The 25,844-nt window shown below is 38.3% G+C and overlaps 2 protein-coding genes across 2 annotated transcripts in view; one reads left to right on the forward strand and one right to left on the reverse strand.

The window, feature by feature from the left end:
• kiaa0825 (KIAA0825 ortholog) overlaps positions 1 to 23,565 on the reverse strand; it is a 158,061-nt gene extending 134,496 nt beyond the window's left edge. The window contains exons 1-6 of the mRNA XM_037680491.1: positions 23,520 to 23,565; positions 19,662 to 19,798; positions 11,313 to 11,478; positions 10,522 to 10,716; positions 10,165 to 10,350; positions 9,187 to 9,511 (exon numbers count right to left, since the gene is read on the reverse strand). Of these exons, the coding sequence (XP_037536419.1) occupies positions 9,187 to 9,511; positions 10,165 to 10,350; positions 10,522 to 10,716; positions 11,313 to 11,478; positions 19,662 to 19,792 (1,003 nt within the window). The 5' untranslated portion in view covers positions 19,793 to 19,798; positions 23,520 to 23,565. The remainder of the gene's footprint in view (positions 1 to 9,186; positions 9,512 to 10,164; positions 10,351 to 10,521; positions 10,717 to 11,312; positions 11,479 to 19,661; positions 19,799 to 23,519) is intronic.
• Positions 23,566 to 24,285: 720 nt separating this feature from the next.
• Positions 24,286 to 25,844, forward strand: part of slf1 (SMC5-SMC6 complex localization factor 1) — a 41,780-nt gene continuing 40,221 nt past the window's right edge. The window contains exon 1 of the mRNA XM_037680492.1: positions 24,286 to 24,396. The gene's annotated coding sequence lies outside the window, so the exon portion shown is untranslated. The remainder of the gene's footprint in view (positions 24,397 to 25,844) is intronic.

Here is a 25,844-nt window from a genome sequence, read left to right on the forward strand (position 1 = left end):
TGACCCAGGAGGCCTAGTTCTGCCTAACAGAGCCATTAGTAGATGGAATTGCATGTGTCTGACATGGCCGAAAACCAATTATTAGACACTTTCTAGCAAATGATGCCCAAGTCTTTGGGGAATGAGCAATCACGCAATAATTTGGCCAGTGATTTAATTTCTCTCCAGCAGAGTATCTCACACATTTTCATCCTCTGTCCCTCATTTTTTCCTTCTTTCTGTCATTTTCTTCCTCTCCGTAGTGTCAATGACAGTATCTGAGTGATAGTTTACATCTGTTATCATGTGATTACATGATAAAAAGACATTTACAGAGCTCCAAAACAGCTCCCTCTACAAGTGTTGGTGTTCTAAACATTTGACTACATCACAAGAATGAGGACAGAATAATTTTGGAAAGCCAGGCAATGTTAGTATACATGTAGCTCGTATAGTGATTATTCACGCAATACACAAAATGAACAAAAACGCAATCAGCAAATGTTTATATTCATTAAACTTAAGCTATCATTCATATCGCAGTGTTTTAATTTATACAAATAGAACTGATTTATAAAAATAAAAAAATATACATTTGTCAAAACATTAGTTTGTGTAATAAAAGTTGGAATTTTGTTGTTAAGAGGTTTTCCTTTAGCTGTGAGGTGCTAGAAATAGCTACTTGCTACAAGAAGATACTTGCCTATTTGTAGTCAAGTACATTAATCTGAAAACATAAAATCAGACTCTAAAAGACTGCTTTCCAATAATTATTTTCAACTTATGTAAAAGCATGTGAATTCTTGACTAGATAGCTAAAAGATTCTATATATGAATGGTATCACTTTCTCCAAATCAGGATTTAGGTCATTATAGCACAAAAAACTTGAATTAACTTATTACGTATTGATGCAAAATATACCAGTAGTATGGGTGCACAAGTTCATATGAGGTTTTATTACAAATAAAGAGCAGGACAACAAATTTTTGTAAACAAAAAAAAAAAAGAGGAAAAAATTTATTTTAAGCTCAATGTATTTTAAAAGTTGATTGTCATTATTGTGAAAGTCTATAGTGGTGCTTGAAAGTTTTTGAAGTCTTTATAATTTTCTATATTTCAGCATAAATATGACATAAAATCATCAGATTTTCCCACAAGTCCTAAAAGTAGATAGAGAACCCAGTTTAAAAAATGAAACAAAAATATTATATTTGGTCATTTATTTATTGAGTAAAATGACACAATATTACACATTTGTGAGTGGCAAAAGTAAACCTTTGTTTTCAGTATCTGTGTGACCCCCTGTGCAGCAATAACTGCAACTAAACGTTTCCAGTAACTGTTGGTCAGTCTGCACACAGCCTGGAGGAATTCCTTCCATTTCTTCATAGAGAATAGCTTCAAGGGATGACCCACCTTCTCTTGAGATTCAGTTCATGGGCAGATGTCCTTATATTTTCCTTTGGAATCCTCTGATATAATTCATAATTAATTGTCCAATCAATGCTCACAAGCCATTCTGGTCCAGATGCAGAAAAACAGGCCCAAACCATGATGCTACCACCACCATGTTTCACAGATGGGATTAGGTTCTTATGCAGCAATGCAGGTTTTTTTCTTTCTCCAAACATAACGCTTTTCATTTAAACCCAAAAATACTGTTTTGGTCTCATCATTCCACAAAACATTCTTCCAACAGTCTTCTGGCTTGTCCATGTGATCTTTAGAAAACTGCAGATGAGCAGCAATGTTCTTTTTGGAGAGCAGTGGCTTTCTCCTTCAACCCATGCACACCACTGTTGCTCAGTGTTCTCCTGATGGTGGACTCATGAACATTAACTTTAGTCAATGTGAAAAAGGCCTTCACTTCTTAGATGTTACCATGGGGTCTTTTGTTACCTCGCCATCTATTAAACACCTTACTCTTGGAGTGATTTTTGTTGGTCCACCGCTCATGGGGAGGATAACATCCATCCATCCATCCATTATCTTTATCTGCTTCTTCCTTTTCAGGCCGTGGGGGTTACTGGTGTCCATATCCAGCCATCACTGTGCAAGAGGCAGGAGACATCCTGGACAGGTCTCCAGTCCATCACAGGGACACAGAGACAAATGAGACAAACAACCATTCACTCTCTCACTCACACCTAGGGACAATTTAGAGTTATCAATTAGCCTAACATGCACATTTTAGATCGGTGGGAGAAAACTGGAGTACCCGGGGAAAATCTATACATGCACGGAGAGAACTTGTAAACTCCACCCATAAAGGCCTTGGATCTGAACCGGAGCAACCTGCTCGCTGAAAGGCGGCAGCTCTACCAACTGCGCCACCATGCTGCCTGCGAGGGAAACAATGGTCTTAAATTTCCCCATTTGTACACTATCTGTCTGACTGGGGATTGGTGGATCCAAACTCTTTAGAGATGGTTTTGTAACCTTTTCCAGCCTGATGAGCATCAACAACTCTTTTACTTTGATCATCAGAAATCTCCTTTGTTCGTGCCATGATACACTTCCACAAACGTGTTGTGAAAAGCAGACTTTGATAGATCCCTGTTCTTTAAATCAAACAGGGTGTCCATTCACACCCGATCATCACCCCATTGATTGAAAACACCTGACTCTAATTTCAGGTGTTTAATTTAATAATCCAGGTATACAATCCAACATTTTTCAGTCAGGTCATCTGGTTTGTTCCACTTTGGAGTAAGCTGTTGGGGGAAGAATCAGTTTTGTTGTGCGTTTCCTTGACTGATGAAGCCTTCCAGACCAAAGGCAAAACGTTTCAGCACAAAAAAAAAAAAAAGAAACTGTCCAGATGACCTGACTGAAAAATGTTGAATTGTATACCTGGATTATTGAGCATGGACTTTGTTATCTTCAGTTAATGTTTAAACAGTTTCTAAACTGGACTGCTTGTACAAAGTGTGAGGGAACTATGGTAATCATAAAGAGGTGACGATAAAAGCACAAGCTATCGATGATTCAGCATAACTGTTCCACTAAGGAGGCCAGCCAGTCTGTGTTTTCCTATGGTGCTGTTGACCGAAATGATACAAAAGGAACTAGTGTACACAGATGTCACTATCAAACTGGATTGGTCGTTTCTAATCTAACGTGTGTAAATAAGTGTATTTGTGAACTGCTTCATTCCTAACACAGTCTCCTTTTTTCTTTTATCCTGTTTTGCTACAGTTTTTTTTCTGGTTATCATTTCATGCATGCACTTGCTTTCTATCTATGTCTCCTTGTGTTTTCATCTACCAAGTGTCGATCAGGGTCATGTGGATGCCTTGAGGTACATCCGACTGTGGATCAGTTTGCATGTGGGTGAAAAGAGGCTCGGAGCCATCGTGGACCTCCCGCTAGGCCCTGTGACAGCTTGGGTCCTCTTCGTCAGTTGCGGCCCACTGCTCACCCAGACAGCCTTATTATGGGAGGACTCCTGCTGTGCTTACCCAATATACAGCAGGACACGTGCACGCACAGTTAAACACACTCACACACAACCAACCAAATGCTTGTCTCCTGTGCTTCTTTCCCTGGGCGCTGTCCAACCAGGGCTCAGCAGGGGCAACTTGGCCTTCACAGAAGGAGAAAGTAGAAATATTTGATGTCTCAATTAAGTTTTTCGTTGCCAGGAAGGATGTGTAGTTGGGATTGTGATGTTCCGGGTGGTGACAGGCAGAAAGGACTAACATTTTCCTGCTTTAAAAGTGTTTTTCTAACCTTTAGTGGGTTTGTTGTTTGTTGCTCTTATTGTGAACATTAGTGCCAGTGAAATATGGATTAATATGTCTCCGGCCTTCTTTGCATACTTGAACTAAGTAGCCTAGCTGAAGAACAGGGAAGAATGTATTGCCACGATAGGAGCATTTCATTAAATTCCACTTGTTTAGTGCCCTTGTTCACATTATTGTTTTCAAGCCCCCAGCAAATCACACTGATTCTTCATCACAGAGTGCAGACTCTTTACAATAAGCCATCCTTTTTTCTTTGTCTGTGTTTTCTCAATAGAAGGTGCCAGGAAAGTGTTCATATCCTTGAGCAGCTCAAGAGTGATACACAAAAGTCATTGTGGCCACTCAGAGTATATAGGGGTGGGGTGGGGGAAATAAATGAAACGCATAATACACATTCTCAAGGGCTGTGAAACATAATCTTTTCTGATTTCACTAGAGCCATGATTTAGAGAAAATGATTTCCAACAAAGACACACATGAACACAAGCAGAGAGAAATGACGCAGCATTTCCCAACATGGTTAATAAACAAACACTTACTCTACATGGCAACTTCCTTAATCACCTACAAGGACAGTAACAATTGCATTAAAAAATATTCATCCATAAGGTGTGTGCGCTTTCCCCACATATTCACAGTGACACACAAACACCTTCAGACCTTAATTATGTGGCAGTATGCGAGTACACATCCCTGGCTGACAGTGTGTATAAACTCAGGCAGAGATATGATCTAGTGAGGAGCTGCTCTTATTAAATATTAACAAACGCCATTCCCAAGTAGCCTCAATCCCCACAAGCATCTCCAATGCCAGTCAGTACCTCACCATAGCTATCTCGCGTCGCTACAGAACCCCTCTCCCTGTTGAATAGGCTGCAGTGCTGTCTCTAAGCAAAGAGTTCAAAGAGTCTGAAAAGGGTGAGGAGGAAGGTGCAGTGGCGGCGAATGCGCTTGCAATACAAGTCCTAACTGAATCCTTTTTTTATCTATATGAAGCTGTTGACGTCGTCATATGGGGAAATTAGTGAGGTGGAATTTAAATCAGAAATATCAAAACAGTGTTGCAAAGTGTTTGAGCAGAATTTCTCAACCTCGACTTCACCCCCATGGCCGATTGTTGTTGGGAATAAATTGTACCGGTAAGTGTGTGTGCAAAGAAAGTCAGAATGAAAGGTTTTAATGCCCCACAAAAACTAAATCTAGTGTGCATACAAATGCAAAATACTAATACCATATGGAAATGTATGGATGCATTTTAAAAAAGAACATATTAAATGACTTTTGATCTCAGTTTTATGTGCATTTAGTGCAAATGTACACACACAAACACACAAGATAAACTCTTCAAGACAAATGCATACCAAACCACATACAGCCACGCATGCTCATATGAAAATGAGTAGTAAGGGTAAAACACTTATTGACAGTGTCAAATGCAAATAGTCTTTGCAATTTGTATTTTTAAGCTCAATATGACTTTAAGATGTTTTTTTTTTAGAACAGGTCACTAATATTTGTATTATCAGATGCAATGTACTGCATAATTTGGGGAAAAGTGTGAAGTTGTCATTTCATCGAGTGCAGCTTTTACTCCTTATACGGCATAAAAGTTAAGTACCATAAAATAATAGAGGCTTGCTTGAAAATACAACGTTGAACTGAAAAAAGAAGAATTTACTCTAGTAAAATCTGCATGCACAAATATTATTCTGGGTGATTTGTCAGCATGCATTCAGCAGAAAATGTAAAATATGGATATCATCATCTAAAAAATGTAACAGGATTAAAAAGTCTAGGAAAACATTAAAGAAATATGTACAACACAGAAGGCTAGGTAATGAACTTTTCTCAAAACTTTTGAGTAAAACCAGTTGGTTGCTGCATTGACAAAAAAAAAGTTGATCAACATTATTGATGAGCAATACATTCTGGTTAATGGTTTTGAAGAGCCATTAACTCAGTAACACATCACCAAAGAAGAGTCTGTAACTTTTATAACAATACAATATTATATTGGGGCTGTTTGGTATACCATTATGTTTTATATTATTAGTGTTTAGCATATATGTTAGAGCCTTGTAAACTGTTTTGTTTTATACTTTATATTTTGCTATGTTGGGGTGTAACTGGGACCTTGAGTACACAGTTTCATTCCACCTCATGTAGCACATGTGATGCGAATGACAATAAAGATACTTGAACTTGAAATTAAAAGACTTCAAATAATAAACAGGTTAGCCAGCAGTTTTCACTCTTAGTGAAGATGTATTAGGAAACAAATACAAATAATAAGACCCAGCAGTTGAGCTAAATTAATAAACATGATGTTTTCTCAAAGACACAGCAACTGGTCCCATTAGCTCCCACATGCTTGCAGAGTTAAAAGAAAAGGTGATGCAGTAGAATAACAATGTGCATCAACCAGTGCATTTTCAACATTTGATGCACTATTTTTGTATCATTCTACATAAAATACAACATTTAAATGATTCAAATGCAATTCAGATTTTAGCTGTATTAATTTATGTATAAGTTTTAAACAATGGCATTAAAAGCAAGGTTTATATTCTTAATATTATTTTATTTACAAAAAAGCAATTTATAGATTTTGTTTTGGCCTTCAGAGAAAACATGAAAACTTGAATCTCTTTCTTCTCCCACACTCCCAAACTCAGTGAGGTGTGCTGGTAGAGTCTAAGGCGTGTTTTGCTCCAGACCAAGCAGCCTCTCAGACACAACTCCTGGTCTTTCTGTTCACTCCAGTGCACTCGTAAAAGAACAGGAAAATGTGAAAAGAAAAAAAGAAGCAAATGTGGATATAAAAAAAAAAGTAGAAAGGAGGAGAAAAGGGGGATGAGGGTGGGGTGTGTGAGGTTTTTCCACATCTGTCTAGGTACAAAGTCAGGGCCTGCCTTTGAGTCAGTAGGGTTAAAAGAGGAGGAAGAGCTCGCTGTGAAAGCTGTTAAATGGTTCAATGGTTTGACAGTGGCTGATGCTACAGACAGCGCAGCTCCCCTGAGAGCATGCAGAGTCTCCTCGGCATGGCTCTTATCAAAATATACCTACCGCCTGCCTCTACTTCAGAAATAAACAATAACACAGCAGGAGAGGAGGATGAGATCTAAGGAACCACTGGAGGCTTACGAAAAGAGAATCACTTTTTTCGCCCCTGTCATAATTGTCTTGACAATTATGTGCATTGCATACAGTTTACAGACAGTAGAGTGCAAAAGCAGATTATGCATTAATGTTCCAGCACCGGTGCTTTTGGTGCTACGGGCATTTGGAGTGAACATGTAGATTCTTGAGGTTTATTTTATTATTGTTATTTTTATTTATTATATTTTGGAGGATACTTGAAACATGAAAAGTAGAAAAATGTTATCCCAATTGTAGCTTTGTTGCAGATGATAGTCAAACACACACACACGACACACACACACACACACCCAAACACATAAGTAAAAGCAACACAGGCAAAACTGCTCCATTTTACCATCATTACACAGCATGGGTCCCTTGCTCCCTTTGGAGCCGTGTTCTGCCTCCGGTGCTACATTTGACGGTTTGTTGAGCGGCACGTAGGTGTGTAGCCTCAGTCGCGTTACGTGATCAAACAACCCAGCTGACGCATGGCCAATTATCCCGGCTGCCTCCTCTCATCTCACAGTTAAGGAGAGGGGAAGTAAAAACCAGAGAGGAAAATAAATAGAAAAAAGAGAGATGGAGGCAAGGAGGGGGAAAAAATGAAGCAAGGCTAGTGGTGCGTTTATCGAAGAACGGCAGATGAGATGGCACCCCTCTCGCTGTTCCACAGGGAAGTTGGCATGTGTACCATTTTTGAAAAAGTAAACAATGGCTCACACACTATTTTATTTTTATGTTATTGTGATTCTTTCCTCTCGGCATGTTGTAAATATGCCAATATGAAGCGAACACAAAGAATGTGAGCGAATCATGTATGAGAAGTGACACGTTGTGTAAGGGTCTGCTATGGTATAACATCACCACATGCTCCAGCACAGATCCACTCAGCATTAGAGGAGAAATATTATAAGTATCACTTTTGTTTTCTCAGAAACCATGCAACAGTGTAACAAGGTCGACAAATCGTTTAACCTTTCCCTTTTTCATTTACCATACTTTTTACACCTTTTTTGCATAAATTAGCATGCGACTAATAAATAAAAAATAAATAAATTAGCATTAGCGACTTATAGAGCAAAGCCACTTATTTATGTTTTTTTTCCCCATATTTATAACCCAATTTTTGACTGAGATTTGACGATTCCATTCATTCTGACATGGAAAATATTGAACACTAACATTTTCAGCCGCAAGAGGGCCCTCATACATGGCAAGCCAAGTGTCTCATTAATAGGTAAACATGACTATTAATGAGATACTTGGATTGCCATATCAAGCCACCTTCTTCTCGCTCTAGAACTCCAAGAGTAAACGTCAAATCAAAGCTGATTTAATCGTCAAAGTTCATTTATTAAGGAAAAGTTCAAATGAGACACACCTTTGCTATAATTTCAAGCAAACTTTTGTTTTTAAGTGTTAATCTTGTTAAATTATTGTTAAAGCCCTTCCATGCACGCTCCCGTGGCCGCCATTTGGCAGCCAATCGATTTTTGGCACAACACCAGTCCACATTTCTGGGTGGCCAGCACTGACGCATAATAGATGCAATTTATACGGCAAAGCTACATATTTATGTTTTTTTCCACTTTATTAGACATACTTAGACTGATGCGACTTATACGGCAGTGCGATGTGTACGGTGGCAAGTATGGTAAACGCTCTTTCCCAATCATCAGTTATAAGTCAAACGGTACCAAATTTAGTGCAAGGTATAGAAACATCAGTCAATCTCTTTTGGTGTAAATTAATAGGGTTGAATCCAAACGCTTCTATACCATTTATTTGGATTTTTTTATATTGTTTGAATTTTTGTAAAGAAGGCATCAAACCTACAAGTGCTGCAACAACAATCCACTAATGAGCAAAATGAGCACCGTGAATTAACTCGAACTTAAACGAACAATATCTTAGTTAAGCCATAGATGCAATTTGTGTTGAACAGGGTTGAGTAGTTTAAAAAGATGCCTTGGTCATGGAAATATGGTTCTCTGATTATTGTATGTGTTGTTTTATTTTATTTTATTTTTTACAAAAAGAAAAGCCTGGCAGAAGGAGAATAGGGAGTAAAGAAAGCATATACAATGAAGAGGAATCACTAACGATGGCCTTGACTTTGGCTCAGATCTCTATACACAGCAGTTGAGAAAAATAAATAAAAATGAAGGGAAAATGATTTTTTTGGGGTATCAATAAAAACCAAGAGCAAAAAACAGAGCACAGAATTGAAGAGGAGGAATGTGATCTGATGACTCTAAAGAAAATATGTAAGTGAGAGAAAACAAACTTTATCAGACTTTTTAAACAACGACTTACCTACAGTTGCTCGGGATCTGGCTGAGTATTTTTTAATCTTGCTGCTCAGCACTGTGTTGTCCCTCTGCACTGTTTCAAATTCTCTCTCCATCTCCAAAGCCATTTCTTGGGCCACAGTACCAAAGTAGGCCACATTTAGAAAACCAAGGATTGTGTGGGGCTCTGTTAAGCTTGAGAGGACCTGAAGCTCCTCTTTGAGGGCTTGGGTCAGACATGGGACTGCATTGCAGAAACCTGTAGCCACCCTGTCAAAGCCAGTCTCACCACCCGGGCTGGAGCACAAGCTTGAGTGGAGAACGTGCACCACAAACTTGCATTTTAGGGCCTGTAAAAACACATTTAAAATAATATATATTTAATGTCAAACAGCTCATGACTTGACTGTTATCTATTATGTAATATTTACTTGCGGAGGCCTGTAATACTGTGTTTCAGGTTGTTGTTGTTTTATTGAGAATACATTTTCATTAAACCTTTCCATTGTGCAACAAAACTTGCTGCTCCAAACATTTAAAGTAGTGCTTAATTTCCATCCATCATCCATCCATTATATTTACCCACTTCTTCCTTTGCGGGTCACGGGGGGTCACTGGTGCCCATATCTAGCAGTCACTGTGCATCCTGGATAGGCTGCAAGTCCATCACTGGGCCATATAGAGACAAACTAGACAAACAACCATTCCCTCTCTCACTCAGACCTAGGAACAATTTAGAGTTACCAGTCAGCCTAACATGCATGTTTTTGGTCTGTGGGAGGAAACTGGAGGACCCGGTGAAAACCTGTGTATGCACAGACAGAACATGCAAACTCCACCCAGAAAAGTCCCTGGCTGGGATTTGATCTGGCAACCCTCTCACTGACAGGCTCTAACAACTGAGCCACCATGCTGCTGCTTAATTTACAAATAATAAAAAAAATATTTTAAAAGATACAGTATGTTTTTTTTATTTTTTTTTATAATATTAGAGTTACTACACCTGGTAATCTGTGAGAACCTCACAATCAGGATAAAGGAACGACAGCTGCTGAAGACAGAGGACCCGTTCAGGGATAGTCAAAGTGGAAAATTTTTGGGATCCAGAAGGTTCCGGGCTGTGAAATGACAGCCGGTCCATCAGATAGCGTCGCAGCTGGAGACGCACAGCATCCCACGCTTCCTGAATCTATAGGGAATAATTCAATGTCAATACTATGCCACCATTTTAGATACAAGTACAAGCATGGCACATGAAGCTAATTAAATCCTCATTTCAGTACATTTAGCAGCTAAATTAAAAATTATATCACTCAAATGAGCATTGCAACACTAAACTGAATCAAAAGTAGGGAAATACCTCCAAAGAAGAGTCATCTCTGACTGTATGCAATGTGTGGGCAGAGGAGTTGGACATTTGAGGATGAAGACAGGAAGTTGAAGAGGAAGAAGAGGGTGTACAAGGAAAGCAAAAGCCACACTGAGCAGTCAGGTTCATCAGGAGCTCAAGTGTCACCTCTTCTTTTGCTTCTTCATCTGATCTAAGGTACTGTTGCTAAAGAAACAGAGAAAAACATCAGAGAACTGGTAAATGAACAAAGTTGAAAATTACTTGAACATATGGCACAATGCAGCACAAAGCAGAACGGTGTTGCTTCTTGATAAAAAGGACTTTCAGTACACATTTTTACCACAGTTCATTGCCTGCCTGATATGAATGGGGTTCCAAGCACGAAGATAATCATGGTTTTACACAAAATGTCAGCATTTCTAACTAAATATATAATGTTTTCAAAAACAGTTTGTTAGTCTTATTATTTATCTAGTTAAAAAAAACAACATTTATTTTAAAAGTTTGCATAAATATCTGGTCAAATTTTTTTTTTTTTGGGGGGGGGAGGGGGGGGCTGCAGACATTGTACTGTAAAAGCACACTTGCTGTTAAAAGGCCTTGTGCTGCCCCAAGATGTGCCTGTCTTTTAATTGGCTAAGTATGCTCTTGTAGGGCCACCTTCTTAAAAATAATCAGTCTGTCTCTAGAAACAAATGTGTTTGATAATGAAACTTTTAAAAAAGTTCAAAACTTTAAAAGCATCACAACTGTGATAATAAACACAATGAGTCAGTGTCAACGTTATCCTGGCAATTTACCAGAGCTCTGAAGAAGTTCATGAGCTCTTGATGTCCAGTGGTAACAGGCTTCACATTGTTTTGTGCTCTAATGTTGAACCACTGCAGGACCTCCGTTGAACTCGGAGAACTTCCTGTTCTAGATTCTCCCACTTTGAACTGGAGATCCCTCAGCTGTTGTTCAAGACTGTGAAAAGGAGACACATTGATAAAGACTGAGAAAAAAGTTCAACTTTGAAGAAAATTAAAATTACATTCAAGATTATGCATGAAACGTTGTGCTTATTCTGCAAATGGTACATTCTGACAACCTAAGGATACAAAATATAGAATAGGCCTGTCACGATAACAAATTTTGCTGGGCGATTAATTGTCTCAGAAATTACTGCAATAAACAATAAAATTGTTTGAAATTTGACAATAATTAGTAATTATTGCCAAATTTAAGAAGAAATGTTTAAATTGTTTTGCACGTAGTAATTTTTTTGACCATCGGATGGCAGTATAAGACTGTTTGAACCAAAGGATGGATAGTGAGGGAGCGAGCAGCGTGTCTCTTTAGGAAAAATGGGAGGGAGGCCCCTTGACGTGACATGGGCTGTCTCTCTTTGGTTCTCAAAACGGCGGACGCTCTGTGTGGTTTGAGCTCTTTAACATAGCATTTTTTACACAAAGCTAAACAAATTCTCAGCTTTTTTTTGCAGAGAAAACTACTTTTTACACGAAGGCACGGGTTTCAACCATGAATTTTGGAGCTTCAAGAAGACGGAGATTTTTTTCCTGAGGTCAGCCTGTTAGCTTAGCTCGTAGCTTAGCTTCTCAGCTTTGCTGCTTTTACCGATCCACAAACGCGATTTTGGACGGTAAAAATGGATTATAAAGAGCAAAGAGAAAGGGAGGGGTCAGTGAAGAGCACCGGAGTTGAGCCTTTTGTCATCCAGTGTCTTCAGTAGAAAGAGAGAGACACGAAGAAACGATAAAGCCGATAAATGAAAATGAGATTGATAATTTTAATTTATCATGCGATTAAATTAATTATTGTTTATCACGACAGGCCTAAAGATTTATTTAAACAATGAAATAAATAAACGTCATAGCTTTCAACAATTGTCTCGATCAAACTGACTAATCACAACCATCTTATTTTATTCTGCAGAAAAAAACATTTAAAGTTGGATTGACTATGGACAAAGTCCACTGTCAGTTTCTGGTAAGACAGTGTCCTCAGTGTGGAGTCCAACTCACTCAGTCAAACATTCCCAAGTAAAGACAAGATACTGCATTATACAAACATGTAGGCACAATGCTGAAGATACACACACATCAAATCAACACATTCAGGTCTCCCTCCCTCTCACTCAGCAACTACTGAGAGAAGACAGATATAGAAGCATCAACAGTAATGAACACAGACACCGATATATCAGTGTGAGAGAATGCGCTAAGCATCTGGTATGAAGTGGCATTACAGGCATCGGCAGGCATCTGAGATACACACTTTTTGCTATCTCATGTCTTACTCGCTCCCTTGACACACACACATACACAAACATCGTTCTTTTGATGTTAACAGACGGCATCAGCTATTCAGTTTCCTCTTTAATATGACAGATTAGAAATGACATCTTTGGGCTCGACATGTTTAGTCATTTCCATGCAAATCAATGCATATATATATACTTGGATGCAGGAAGGCGTCTGAGTGTGTGTGAGTGTGCAAAAGTGTGTACGCCAGCATACCTACATAATTAAACTATAGTTCAGGGTGAAGGCTGCTCTTGTGTTCACATGCGGCTGTGCATTGACTGATGCAGACGTACACAAAGTTCCACAAATTAGTGTATACAGAAGAACATGACACTGGATCTAAAATGATTAATTAGATGATCCATTGCTTAATGAACATGAATCAATAGAGAAATAAAGTTAGGAAAATCCATAAAAGACGGCTTTTGTTTTGTTTTTTTGAAGGTTGAATTTAATTGCGTCCGTGAAACCATGAACACTTGTCATAACATCTTAAAGACCAAATCACCAATCAATGACTTAAACAAATAACCAATAGAAAATTGCAACACGAATAAGCTGCGCTCCAAATCTCAAAAGTGTAAGAATTTCTGTGTTAATATATATAAGGCAAAGCCAAAATGCCCGTCTGTCAGTTCTCCCCCTACCGTAGGTCTATAAACTGCCTCCTGCTTGCTCCTGGGCCATGAACACATCCAGATGTCTTGCAATGGCATCACATTAAACAACCGTTCAAGCTGACACACTTCCATTTCAGAGGGGAAAAACGCAAGGGGATAAAATGTTATAGACTGTTACAAGTTGCTATCCTCTAGACTGAGCGCTGTCTAATGTTATTGCTGTGTCTCACGTTAACTACCTTCCCGTCACTCTTTTCCTCTTCTTTAGGCAGACCAGATGATGCATCGCACTTTACTCTCTTGTCACCGCTGTGTCGACTGACAGCAAGCCCGGTCATAAAGAGGGTGTCTCTTTGTGTATTTTGAGCAAACCGATGTAAGGTGATTTTTGGAACACAAATGCAGAGCAATCAAACACCCCCATTTAAGTAAGCTTTTACATTTCAGCCCTACCCTGTGTATTTGATTCTGTATTACTCCTGCTTTTTTCTTGTTTGCTCAATGTACATTAAAAAATTGCTTTTGTGATGCAATGTGTGAAAGTAGCAAGTCTTGCCTCAACAATGACATGATGTTGTTATAATTACTTATAATTGCTCACAATACATATCAAAGTAATAAGCTCATATTAAAACAACAACAAAAATATTTGGTTTATGTATGTATATTCTAATTTGGCTTTCTGCAAAGACATGAGTGTATAAGAAAACTGAAGTACAAATAGTTTTTTTTTTGTTCTTTTTATAAAGGTAGAAAACAGACATTAGGGTTTGAAATTTTAAGAATAAAAGCAACAGCTGAAAGGTTAGGCAAGCTTCTTTGATAGATTTACATTATTATGTCCTCTAATGAAACATTGCTTTAGATGAAATGGGTGCACGGAGCCCTGGATGTGTGTGTTTATAGTAAGTCATAAACATGGATGTTCATTTGAGGCTTCACCTCAGGACTTTACAAAGACAGCAGGTTTGAAATGGGCTTCCATCTGTAGCTCACATTTTACCCCCTCTGTGAAGTTAATTTAAAACATAAATGGATTAAACTTGTCATTTTACTGTTAGGAGTTTTGCTAAAAAATATGTTTTGATAAACTTCCACCTATCTTGATACTCTGAGAACCTTTCTAAAAACACTTTGCAGGATGCAAACACAACAAAAAGACACTGTTGACTTTAGGCCAGACTATGTACTTTTTAATAACTTGATTCACAAAAAAAAGAGTAATTCATTGTACTTATTTAAGAAAGTAAACATGTCTCGTTATATATCATTCAAACCAAGCCCGATCCAGTTCAAAATATGTAAAATTATGTTTACATAAAAAGAAAAAAAAAATTTCAAGGAAACAAACTGAATGGTATGAAAGCTTTAACTCGACAAAACCCTATTTGCACACGATTAGTTTTACCTAGGGACCACATGCTATTTGTAATCATTACGGAGATGTCTGTGTTGTTAATCCCGTGCGAATCAGCCATGTCAGTAATTTGTAAAGTAAAAATTCCCCCGCAAATTACCTACTATATTTTGCTGAACTCCCAGGTCCTGTGATAATACTAACCCAATGACATCTCTGTGATTTGGACAGAAATGTGCGGGATCTGATACGTAATTAGCCGTTTTTTGTTTTTTTACGCAAAATCATTTGGAAAAATATAGAACAAGGCTATTTTAAATTAACGTGCTGCTCACTTCGGCTTTTATGCTGCTACTTCCGTCACCGCAGATGACAGCAGGTGCGGAGACGCATGCGTGATCAGCTGACCTATCCATCCATCCATCCATTATATTTACCCGCTTTTTTCCTTTTCGGGTAGCGGGGGTCGCTGGTGCCTATGTCCAGCCATCAATGTGCGAGCGGCGTTTCAACCAGTGGGTCAGCGGACGCGTGTGTGCATGGCCGGTGACAGGTTGTCCATCTGAGCTTAACGTGGCTTTTTTTTAACCTCTAATTTAAACCGGCCAGTCAGACCTGCCTCCTCTTCAACAAGTAGATTAACACAATTTTATATTGTGCATTATTTCGTTTTGCTGATTCGTAAAACCACATCAAAGCCTGAGACTGGCCCCATCGTGACAACGCAACGCATTAACATCATATCCGGAAGATGCCCGTAAATTTCAGCTAAATCTCAGGCTTTGGTTATTCCATGCAAATGCGCCACATAAAAAGCAGACGTTGGGGAGTAATTTATTTATTACACGTGGTCCCGAAGTAAAACTAATCCCGTGTGAATAGGGCTTAATTCCATACTTTTTAGAATATATACGGAGATGGGTGACAATGAAAAAGAGGAATTCTTTTTAAGATGCAAGTGAGGCTTTAAAGAACATAAGGAAGGACAATGTCTTGTGGGTTTCATATTTTTTTCTCTCATTCACCACTGCCTCACACTTACCTTCACTCAAGAAAACAATATACTTTAATGAGCACAGAAACAACGTCGGACAAAATTTTAAGTCTTCAATTCTTTTTTCAGTGTTTCTCCTTCTTTTTCTCTCTCCACAAAACTATTACTTTGCTAATTTTCTTTTCTTTGCTCTCACCTTTCCGTTACCCCTCCTTAGAGTCTTGTGCTACAAGTTATAAAGTCATTGTGGTTGGTCTGTGTCAAGAAGTCCATCCAGCTCTCTACAATGCAGTGACCTTTTGCCCGCTGGTGTGAATGCTACCTGCAGTATAATCAACTTGACAGGATTAGCTCCCAACTTGATGACTTCCCAGTGCAAGGAGCTCAGATGCCCAGGAAAAAGACAAAAAGAGTATGGGGGCGAAGGTATAAGGCAGTAGAAAACAGAGCAGTCGCAGAAAATAAAATCACTCAGCTTTCTGTGTAAAGATGACAATGGACTAACCCGTAATGGCAAAAATGCCAGAGCAGAACTCAACAAAAGACCAAGAGAATGAGAAAAGTGAAGAAGGAAACTAGGAGGAAAGAATCCTGCAGGCCTCTTGACCAACATGTCAATCATATCATCCTATGAGGCACACTTTCAATTTCACTGCTGAAATGAAATTTAATTGTTTTTCAGGCCAGTTTAATAAGACAGTCAACACCGTAACTGTGCTCCTTCCATTGCTGGAAAAGAAGGGGAGCAAGTGGAGGTCTTTTATTAGGTATGATGGTACATTTCACAGCTCCCTGACTTACAGAAACCTAATCCTGTGATTAGTCAGCACTTTGACGTTATCTTAAGTTCCTTGTCAGAATTAATTTAGTGTGGGTGGCCTGGGTTGTCTGTGCTGTGCTCCATCCCCCTATGCATGGAGGCAACGAAGGCTGGAAGATCCTTTTCAAATAACCCCAAGTTCCAATCAGTGCCAAAGCTGCCACCTGAGAACTAAATATCTCCTCCATCAAAGGCTCCTATTCTGTGAGGAGGAAAAGGACGGAACAAGCCTGAATGAACAAGTTGAAAACAAATCCTGTCTTGGCCAGCCTGTCGCCCACTTAGTGCACTAAACCAAGCAGTCCAGTGAATGATATCAGAGAACTGATACAGATGATACACTGAACACACGTGTCACGCTCAGCTAAACACAAAATCAACTCCTTACAACAAGGACTTTAAACGGGTGTTACAATTTACCCAGAATCAACGTTCTATGGTGTTTTATTATGGCAGAATTTAAAATCTATTTTGTTTTTGTTTCATCATTCAATAGTAAGAATCCTTTACACATGGGATCAGAAGTATTGATATTGCAAGTTAATCAAGATTGGCAGGACAATAGTCAGTCGCCTTGCCAATGTGAAACTGGAATCCTGTCTTTAGTCTCAGTATCTATGCTGACACTTCATTAGAGGTCTTTTCCTGGTGGCCCACCACATCCGGCTATACTCCTGCCAGTCCCTGGAACTGTCCCACCTGATGAAAATTAATGGATTACAGCATTTCAATTTGTGAGCGCCAGCTCCGTTGTCAGCCCATCTTAATCTCTTTCAATTAGGGAGCAGTTCTCAGGCAAATCTCTGACATCTGAGAACCAAGAGCAGACCAGCTTCTCTGACCCCAAAACAGGCTGAAGTTATTCAGTGACTCCACTTTCTCAATCTCTTGGTTTGTCTTTCCTCTCCTCCACTTCCGTAATTTGTCCCAGACACTGATAAGTCAGTTGGGCAGCAGGTGAGTAAACTGCAGACATTAGAATGGGTGTTCATGTACCAACAGCCCACCCTGGTTGAGGCAGGAAAAAGCCTCTGAAGATTTTATTTACTGAGACATGTCCCCGCAGAAAGTAGTCTGAGAGAAACTTAGCTGCAGTCTGACAAAGATACTGACCAGTGGTTCCCCACGGCGAGAGGAGGATTGCCATATTTTTAGCCCCATTCGCCATTATCTGTATGCTTTGTTCTCATAATGGTTATCCCTCTCCCATCTGTAGGAACACAAAATAACCCTTTAATGCTTAGAAAGCAGAAAAATGGCCCGGCCTTCGGTAATAAGCCTTGAATTACCTACCCAAGGGTTTTCGTTTCAAGATGTGGAATCTTCAATTATGATGTTCCCATTTAGAAGGAGGAAGGAAAGAAAAAGAGAAAAGGGGAGGGAGATAGTAGGAAAGAGTGAAGGGATGAGGCCCAGACACTAATGGTGCCAGAGTGAGGCTTTGTTCACTTGCTACATTTAGCCTGTCCTTCATCATCTGCCCTCAGCCTTACAACAGTACAAACGATAAATGACCTGACATATGGATATTTTTTTCCTCCACTGTTCTCATATCTCACTTTTTATCAATCTATTTGTGATCTTAAATTATCTGCATCTGCCAGCAAACAGATGTCCATATGCTTTAAAAGCTCAGATAGCATAATCCAAAATAAAGTTTAAGGAAGTAATAAACTGAACCACCAAGAAATATTTTTTTCTTTCTTTTTTTTGAAAAACACCACACAGAATCATTTTCAGATAAATAGGTGTCTCCGTAGGGCTCTCTTAGCAAACCATCTCAGTCATAAAGCCATGTAAAAGTGCCAAACTTAAAATATACCAGTGCTTATTCCCCTAAACAAGAGACAACACATCCAAGCCACCACATTTCCAAACAAATGATAAACCAGGCTAACTAAATCCAACCAAAAGCCACAGGACAGTGATTGGTTTAAACACCGGGAACAACATGTAACTGATAGGATTTCTCCCTATGTGCTAATTATACTTTTCTGTCAGTTCACATCTAATATTATGCACCTAATAATTGACTAATTTAGCACAATTCTATGTCTCTTGTAGTCAAATGTTGTATTTAAATATGCAAACTGAATGCCTTTCCATGTCATCATTGAATTTGGTGAGGTGTTAAGGAGAATAAATGAAAAGAGAGAAACAAAACACTGTTTACATAAATACACAAATGGTTTTCTGCATGCGTGCATCAGTTTGTTTGATGTAAATTAATTTATGCAAGGAAGTAAAAGTTTTGCCACCAGACAAACAAAGTATACTACATTTTATTTAAGTAAAGTTTACGTTGTTGCTTATGTTTCTGTACATCATCTTGTCATTTAACATTATTTATTTTGAGAACGTACTCATAAAATGTACTCTTCTAATGTTCTTTAGTGTTTATGGAGTGTAAAAGTAATCTCATACAGATTTTGAATGAAAATCATTTATAAACTGTTAATTTCAATTTACTCTATTTAGTAGCCAAAAGACTAATTTATTTAATATTTGAGCAACATTTTGTTCAATTTGTTTTAGCCAATTTATATGATGTCACAAATTTCTGTTCAGGGATGATTTCTGAAAAACAAGCTAATTATCGTTAAGTAACTATTCTAAAAATAAAACTATTCTTTCCATGTTCAGTCAAAGAAAAATAAATTCTGAGAAAAACGAAAAACAAGCTTATCACCTTTAAACCCCGTTTTACATGCTCAAAGTAAGCATAAATCTACAATTGATTTTTTGTTATAATTTGTGTTCAACGCCGACTACGTTCTGTTTTTATAATTTGTCCAACATTATAAAAGACTCCACTTCCTGTAATGCTCCTGACCTTTACAAAAAGAAGGACAAACTTCAGCAGAAAATCATGCCTCAAAGGAACATTGATCACCAATAACTGGAGTGAGAACAATGCTGCAAAAGAATGAAAAAAGTGAAATTCAAAGGAGATATATTAAACCTGCACAATTATCCATTTAATACTCTATTTAATAAAGATGATAAACACTGGGTGAGCATAGCAGGTGCATCATTTTTCTTTCAGACTAACCTCCTGGCATTTTGACTGAGTTTCTCCTCTGTGTCTTTGATAAACTGTTCAAAGTCCAGATCACTGGAAACCCCTGGAACCGGAAGCGCCACAAACGTTTGGTCCTCAGGAAAATCCTCAGGCCATTCCATGTTGCCCTGCAAAACAGAGAGAGTTGGCTGTGAGCAGTAAAAAGTATATTCCATGTGCATCCAGTTGTCAAAATAAATGTCAAAAAAAGCGTTACAGTTGCCAGAACTGCATTAATAAGGTACAGAAATCAATCATCTGCATGATCAGGAATGTTTTATTACAACTGTCTGTCAAGGAACACACACATTCAGCACAGCCATGGGGTCTAAGATCTTGTAATATTTCCTCAAACGTGACTTTTATTAGAAGGCACAAATCAATTTACTTGAAACACCTGAAACAAAAGCCACTCATCATCCAGAAAGCTGTTTCTTCCAGTACACCCCCCCCCCCTCTTTTCAGAAAATTATTTGTAGGAGAGCGCCCTTCATCAGAATGCATTGGCTCAGTCTCAAACCATTTCTATTTCTACATAATGACACTTGTTAACGCATGGGGGAAAAAAAATAATAACACAAAATAAATAAACAATGAGGTGAGATGCTCTTCGGTTAAGACTTTAAACAAACAATTCATCATCTTTGGTCTTTCCTAGAGCTGAGGTCCTCCCCTCCCACCTCACGGTGCTTAACGCACATGCTAACAACCAATCCCATGTTGGTGCCACGCTGCTGGGTCTCATATCAACATTGTCATCAGCGTGAGTCAAGTGGAAGGTAATGGAGAGTGTCTGTGTCAATTTGGTTTTCTCACACGCCGCCTCTCGCCCCTTCCTCATCATCTGCTCTGATTTTAATAATCCCTGTCAAACTCCAAACACCTCCCTGCACGCAGCTCTGCTCCTTTCGCTGCAGCATACAGTCGACGCCAGCCTCCCTGACAGGGTAGACAGGAAGCTCAACATTCATTTAGCCTGCACAAAGGGAGGCCTGTCCAGCTGGACAAATATTATTTTCTTCCGCTGACAGCTTCACCAGTTAGGCTTGTCCTTTATTATTTCTGCCTCTCTTCTTTTCCCTTTTTCTGCTTACACTCGTCATCATGCTCCCTCTGCGCCACAGTCTGAGGAGGGGACTAAATGCAGTCAGTGCTTGAATAGGAGGAAGATTTATAGTCCCTAGATTATGAACTCAACATTATAATTATCTAAACTAAGTAGCTTTTGTTTGGGTTCATCTTTTTTTTTTGTGTGTAGATGGGCGTCCGGAACATCATCATAATCTTTAGGGGTAAAAGATCAGAGGACACATGAACAGCTGGTCAAAGGATTTGATTGGAAGCCTCCTGGTCTGCCAACATATCTTAAGCATGTTCATGTACGTGCATTAGGATTCACCAGGAATCACACAGGGCCTCATTAGTGCAATACTTTAAATCATCCAGTCTCCATTGTCTTGTCATTAGCTCTTTAGAAAGCAGATGTTAGATGAGCCCCCGCATGTTTCAAAGAATTGCAACAGGGACAACTGGGCCAGGCACAGAGATGCTGCCTGCCTAAGACATCAACTGCTCCACCATTAGAGTACAGGAAGAAACGCAGCCTCAGAGAAACACGCACACACCCATCACACTCCTATCTCTCTTGCTGCTGCCTGTCTTCTCCAGCTAGGCTAACACAGAGGCCCATTTACAGTAATGAGTTTGTCCTGAAATATTTAGCAGCATTTCCCCCAGGCTGCAGCTTTAAAACCACTTAGAACATGTCAAGTTAAAGTCAACATTATTTTAAACGGAGTACCTTAACAGTTCTGTTAAGGAAATATCATAAATTAAACAGGTGCATTTCCTGAGATCACAACAGTGCTGAAAACGATCTCACATGTACCCCACGGGAGGGCATGGCTTCACTATTGCTGTACAACATAGTTGCCTAGCTTCATTATATTGCTTCTGAGAGATTTACATCTTTAGAGCAATTCTGATGTAAGCTCTAAGAATAAATCAGATCTGTTTTACATAATATGACAATTCTGCTAAAACATTTTACAACACAAATTCAGTTCAGCTGACTTGAGCAAGTTTTTCTTTGCTACAAAGAAACCTGTTGACTGTATAAATGAGTCAAACTGTTCAGCAATTTTGGATCAGTGCAACAAATAAATGCAGGTGTGACTCACATCTGCACCGAGAGAATGAATAATACAGCCGAACACAACATTATAAGTTATTGCTGTTTTGTGAAGTATCGGTAATCATGAGCATTTTAACACCCATATCACCAAAGTAAATCCCATGCAAATTATAATATGCAAACTGTAAACTTTGAATGAATATAAAATATCAAATATATTAAAATTCAGAAGTGCCTTCCACATATTTATTTTATTTCATATTATTAAACATAAAAATGCCAGGATAGCAAATCATGTTTCGTTCAAATAAAAAAAGAAAACGTCTAAGAACACAATGCTAATAATTTGTAAATAAATATGTAATAATTATTTATCTGCTAATACCATGTACAATAATTCCTAATCTAATGTGGAATAGCTTTTAACACTGACTGTGTTATTTGCATATACATCTTTTTAGATTTAGATGTATTGTTCACATAGTGTTGCTCATATTTCCTGTTACTGTGTTGTTGTTTTTTTATTTTTTTTATTTTGTGTACACTGATAAGACTGGATACAGATTTTGTGTGTAATGATAATAAAGGCTTTCAAATTTTAATTCTGAGACGACACATACAACTCAGCAGGGCTGCATTTAAAATAATTACATGCATCACATATGAAGCAAATCTCTGTGAAGTGGGAAATTATTCTTAAAACTAAAACTCTATTATAGCTGATAAAACCTGAAGCCAAAGATGTGTTGTGTAACATAACGCTTGAAATAAAAGAGGGCAGAAAATACTCACCTCTGAAAATCTAAACTACATTTTCAGCTTATTTGGATGACCATTTCTCTTGATTTTTGTTTGAAAATATTTTATATTATTGCGTTAAAAAGCTGCTCAGCTACTGTATTTCTAGTCTGACCCTTAAATAAACTGCATGCTGACAGGGGTGATGAGTGCAACTGAGAAGGCTGAGTTGTAAAATTTGACTCAATATATGCGTCCAGGTGCTGACAGCCTGTCCACATCAGATTTGTGATAATTTAATCCATGATCTCATCTACAGAAAGACAACTAGATGCTAAGCATACTGTTTAAGTTCAGAGAACTTAAACTATAATGTTACTTTGTCTAATAATCAGCCTAAACACAAAACATATCAAAATTACAATTACTTTTTTTTTTTTATGTGATGGACTGTTAATTGTTTGTCCAAGTATTTTATTGAAACTGTACCCTTTGTGATCATCCTACAAAAATCTAGCATTTAGAAGATGCAAGTGCCATACAATGATGCCATGAGAGCTCTCAGAATACCTAGAGGATGCTGGTGTCAGTCAGATGTTTGTTTCTGGAGTGACATCTACACTTTAAGACAATGCTCATATTCATACAACATTTGGATGAATCTGTAAACAAGTATCGTTGTGGCACTCTCAAAGGAGAGCTGTTCTGGCACTCTCAAAGGAGAGCTGTTCTTTTCTTACTGTCTTGTGTTTTATGTATGAACCTAGCCTGCCAATAAAATGGAGACAAATCTTAATGTTCATTTTGTCATTTTATAAACACAGACATTGGTGGAGGAGGCGGCAGACTTGTTGAAGTTGCTCAAGAACGTGGATTTGTTTGATATTTATTCATCGCGCAAATTTAAAACCGTGTACCCGTGGGACATGTCGAAAAAAATCTAGTTGTTTTGCGTGACAAAATGTGAGTGTGTTTACCTTTTATAGGCTCCTTGTTAATATAGTCCGAGTTAATCCGTGACAGTCAGGGGAAATGAAGCTAACATCGTTTACAGCCACTCTGCGTTCATCGGCGATAGCAATTTATATGTCCAAGAGAAAACGAGAAAAAGACATCCATCGTATGCTACCGCTATAATTATTTTCATTTACTTGAAGACTACGTCGCTGTTATTTAACATGATTGAAAACGGAGCAACAAACAGCTGAGTCGTTTCAAAAGCAGCCTTTCTGGTAAAAAATAGAGTCTATTTTGGCAGATAATAAATAGAAAAAATATGCCTATTATTCAGTTGGAGTAAGTGTTTTGCTATTTTTCTTAGCTTCGTGGACTGAAAGCGTCCATAACGACAACCCGGACGTGGTTTAGGCAACTTCCGGTTTATGGAACGTACCAAATGGCAAAATAGTTAGGGAAGAATGCTTCTCCTCTAACCAAATAAAACACCAATTTCACCCCTACTTAACAAAAACCTTAATATTCTTCGTATTTATATATACTAAAGTTTATGTTTTCAACTGAGCACGCGTAAAAAAAGTACGTAACTGCTTTTCAGTCATTAAAAAATACAGTAATGTACGAAGAACTACCCTTCTTTTCATTACAGGTACAGAAATCTTAAAGCTGTTTTACTTGGTTTGGCACAAACTGGCGTGTCAAACGGAAATGCATCTTTTATATACATTAAAAATCAGCGCCGTTGACTGCACTTGTTAGAAAAGTTGGAGATGTTTTGAAGGAGCAGACACGTGGTGATCCAAACACTGTTCCGGGTTTAGGTGTGTGTCAGAGGTTTTTGGCGCGCTGAATGTAAACTGGAAGGATTCTTCTTCGTCGGTCGGTGGTATGAAAAAGGTACCTGATCATTCAGCTAGCTTTTACAAGTTTTATTATTATGGTTCGTAAAGTGAAAATATTTGAAACTTTTGCAAAGGAAGATGACTTGCACGTTTTAAAGCTGCAGTAAAGTAGCAGCAGTTCAGCACAGTTAACTGTGTTTCAAATACTGGACTTACTGATTTCACAGTGTGTGGCAGAAAGAGTTTACTTTGGGGATAGAAATAGAAATATCAGTAGTATTCCCAAATTTGGAACATTGTCTTGTTTGTGCTTTAATTTAAAAACGAAGACACCAACTAATACAGTGCTCCAGAATAATTGTAGTGTGACATACAAAAGCAAACAAAAAGTCTGTTGCACACCCACTTCCTGGAGATGAGATGGTAAAAAGGATCTAAACACCATATTTAACAATTTCCTTGACAAGTGATTATGTACATATTCAGATTCCTTTTTAGTGTGTGAAACATGAATACAACCAAAACAAGCACAAGTATAAAATATAAAATACTGTAACCAAATCAGATGATAGTGTTGTAATAAACATCATAGGTAGTCTTGAAAGACATGTGTTGAGGAACATAAACAACCATCCCCAGAACTTTTTAACTAACCTGCACCTGTTTACCTCAGCTGACCGTAGGTACAGATATAAACTACTGACCCCTGTGCTAATGATATTTTCTTCTTATGTCGTGGGAACCTTTGACTTTGGGTTTATAAACCGCCTGAAGAAATTAAGGAGTTTTTGGACATGCATTTCAGAAAGCCCTTTTTACTCTCATAAACAAACTAAAGTTTTAAATGAATGGTTTTCTTTTTCTTTCTTTCAGTGCTTCTTCACAAATATTGTAAATAAGGTGCCCCTAAACTAGCTAGCTCTCAACAACCTAGCTCCATCTTATATTACAGAGCGTATTGTTCCATGTTTTCCTAACAGAGCACTTTGCTCTCAGACTGCAGGTTTACTTGCAGTTCCTAGAGTTTCCAAAAGCAGAATGGTTGGAAGATCTTTCAGTTATCAGGCTCCTCTCTTGTGGAACCAGCTTCCAGTTTCTGTCTATGTGAGACTGACACATTGTCCAGTTTTAAGACTGGGCTTAAGATGTTCCTTTTTGATAAATCCTATAGTTAGGGTTGGCTTGATACACTGCCATAGGCTTATACTACTAGAGGACAAATTGAGCACATTTCCTAAAATGAATTGTTAAAATTTAATATTTTTCATTTGATTGATACTATTTTTATCTTAAGATGTGATTCTCAACCTGCCATTGTGTATCTGTTCCTACCAAACCCAGCCAGTCGAAGCAGATGGCCGCTTGTCCTGAACCTGGTTCTGCTAAAGGTTTCTTCCTCATGAGGGAGTTTTTCCTTTCCACTGTCGCTTTCATGCTTGCTCAAGATGAGAGTCTGTGATGGAGTTCAATTCAAAGCAGTCTGCTCCTCAGATAAATAATGTT

This window comes from Nematolebias whitei, chromosome 8, assembly GCF_014905685.2.
Source record: "Nematolebias whitei isolate Nwh7 chromosome 8, NemWhi1, whole genome shotgun sequence".
In the NCBI taxonomy this organism is placed as follows: domain Eukaryota; kingdom Metazoa; phylum Chordata; class Actinopteri; order Cyprinodontiformes; family Rivulidae; genus Nematolebias; species Nematolebias whitei.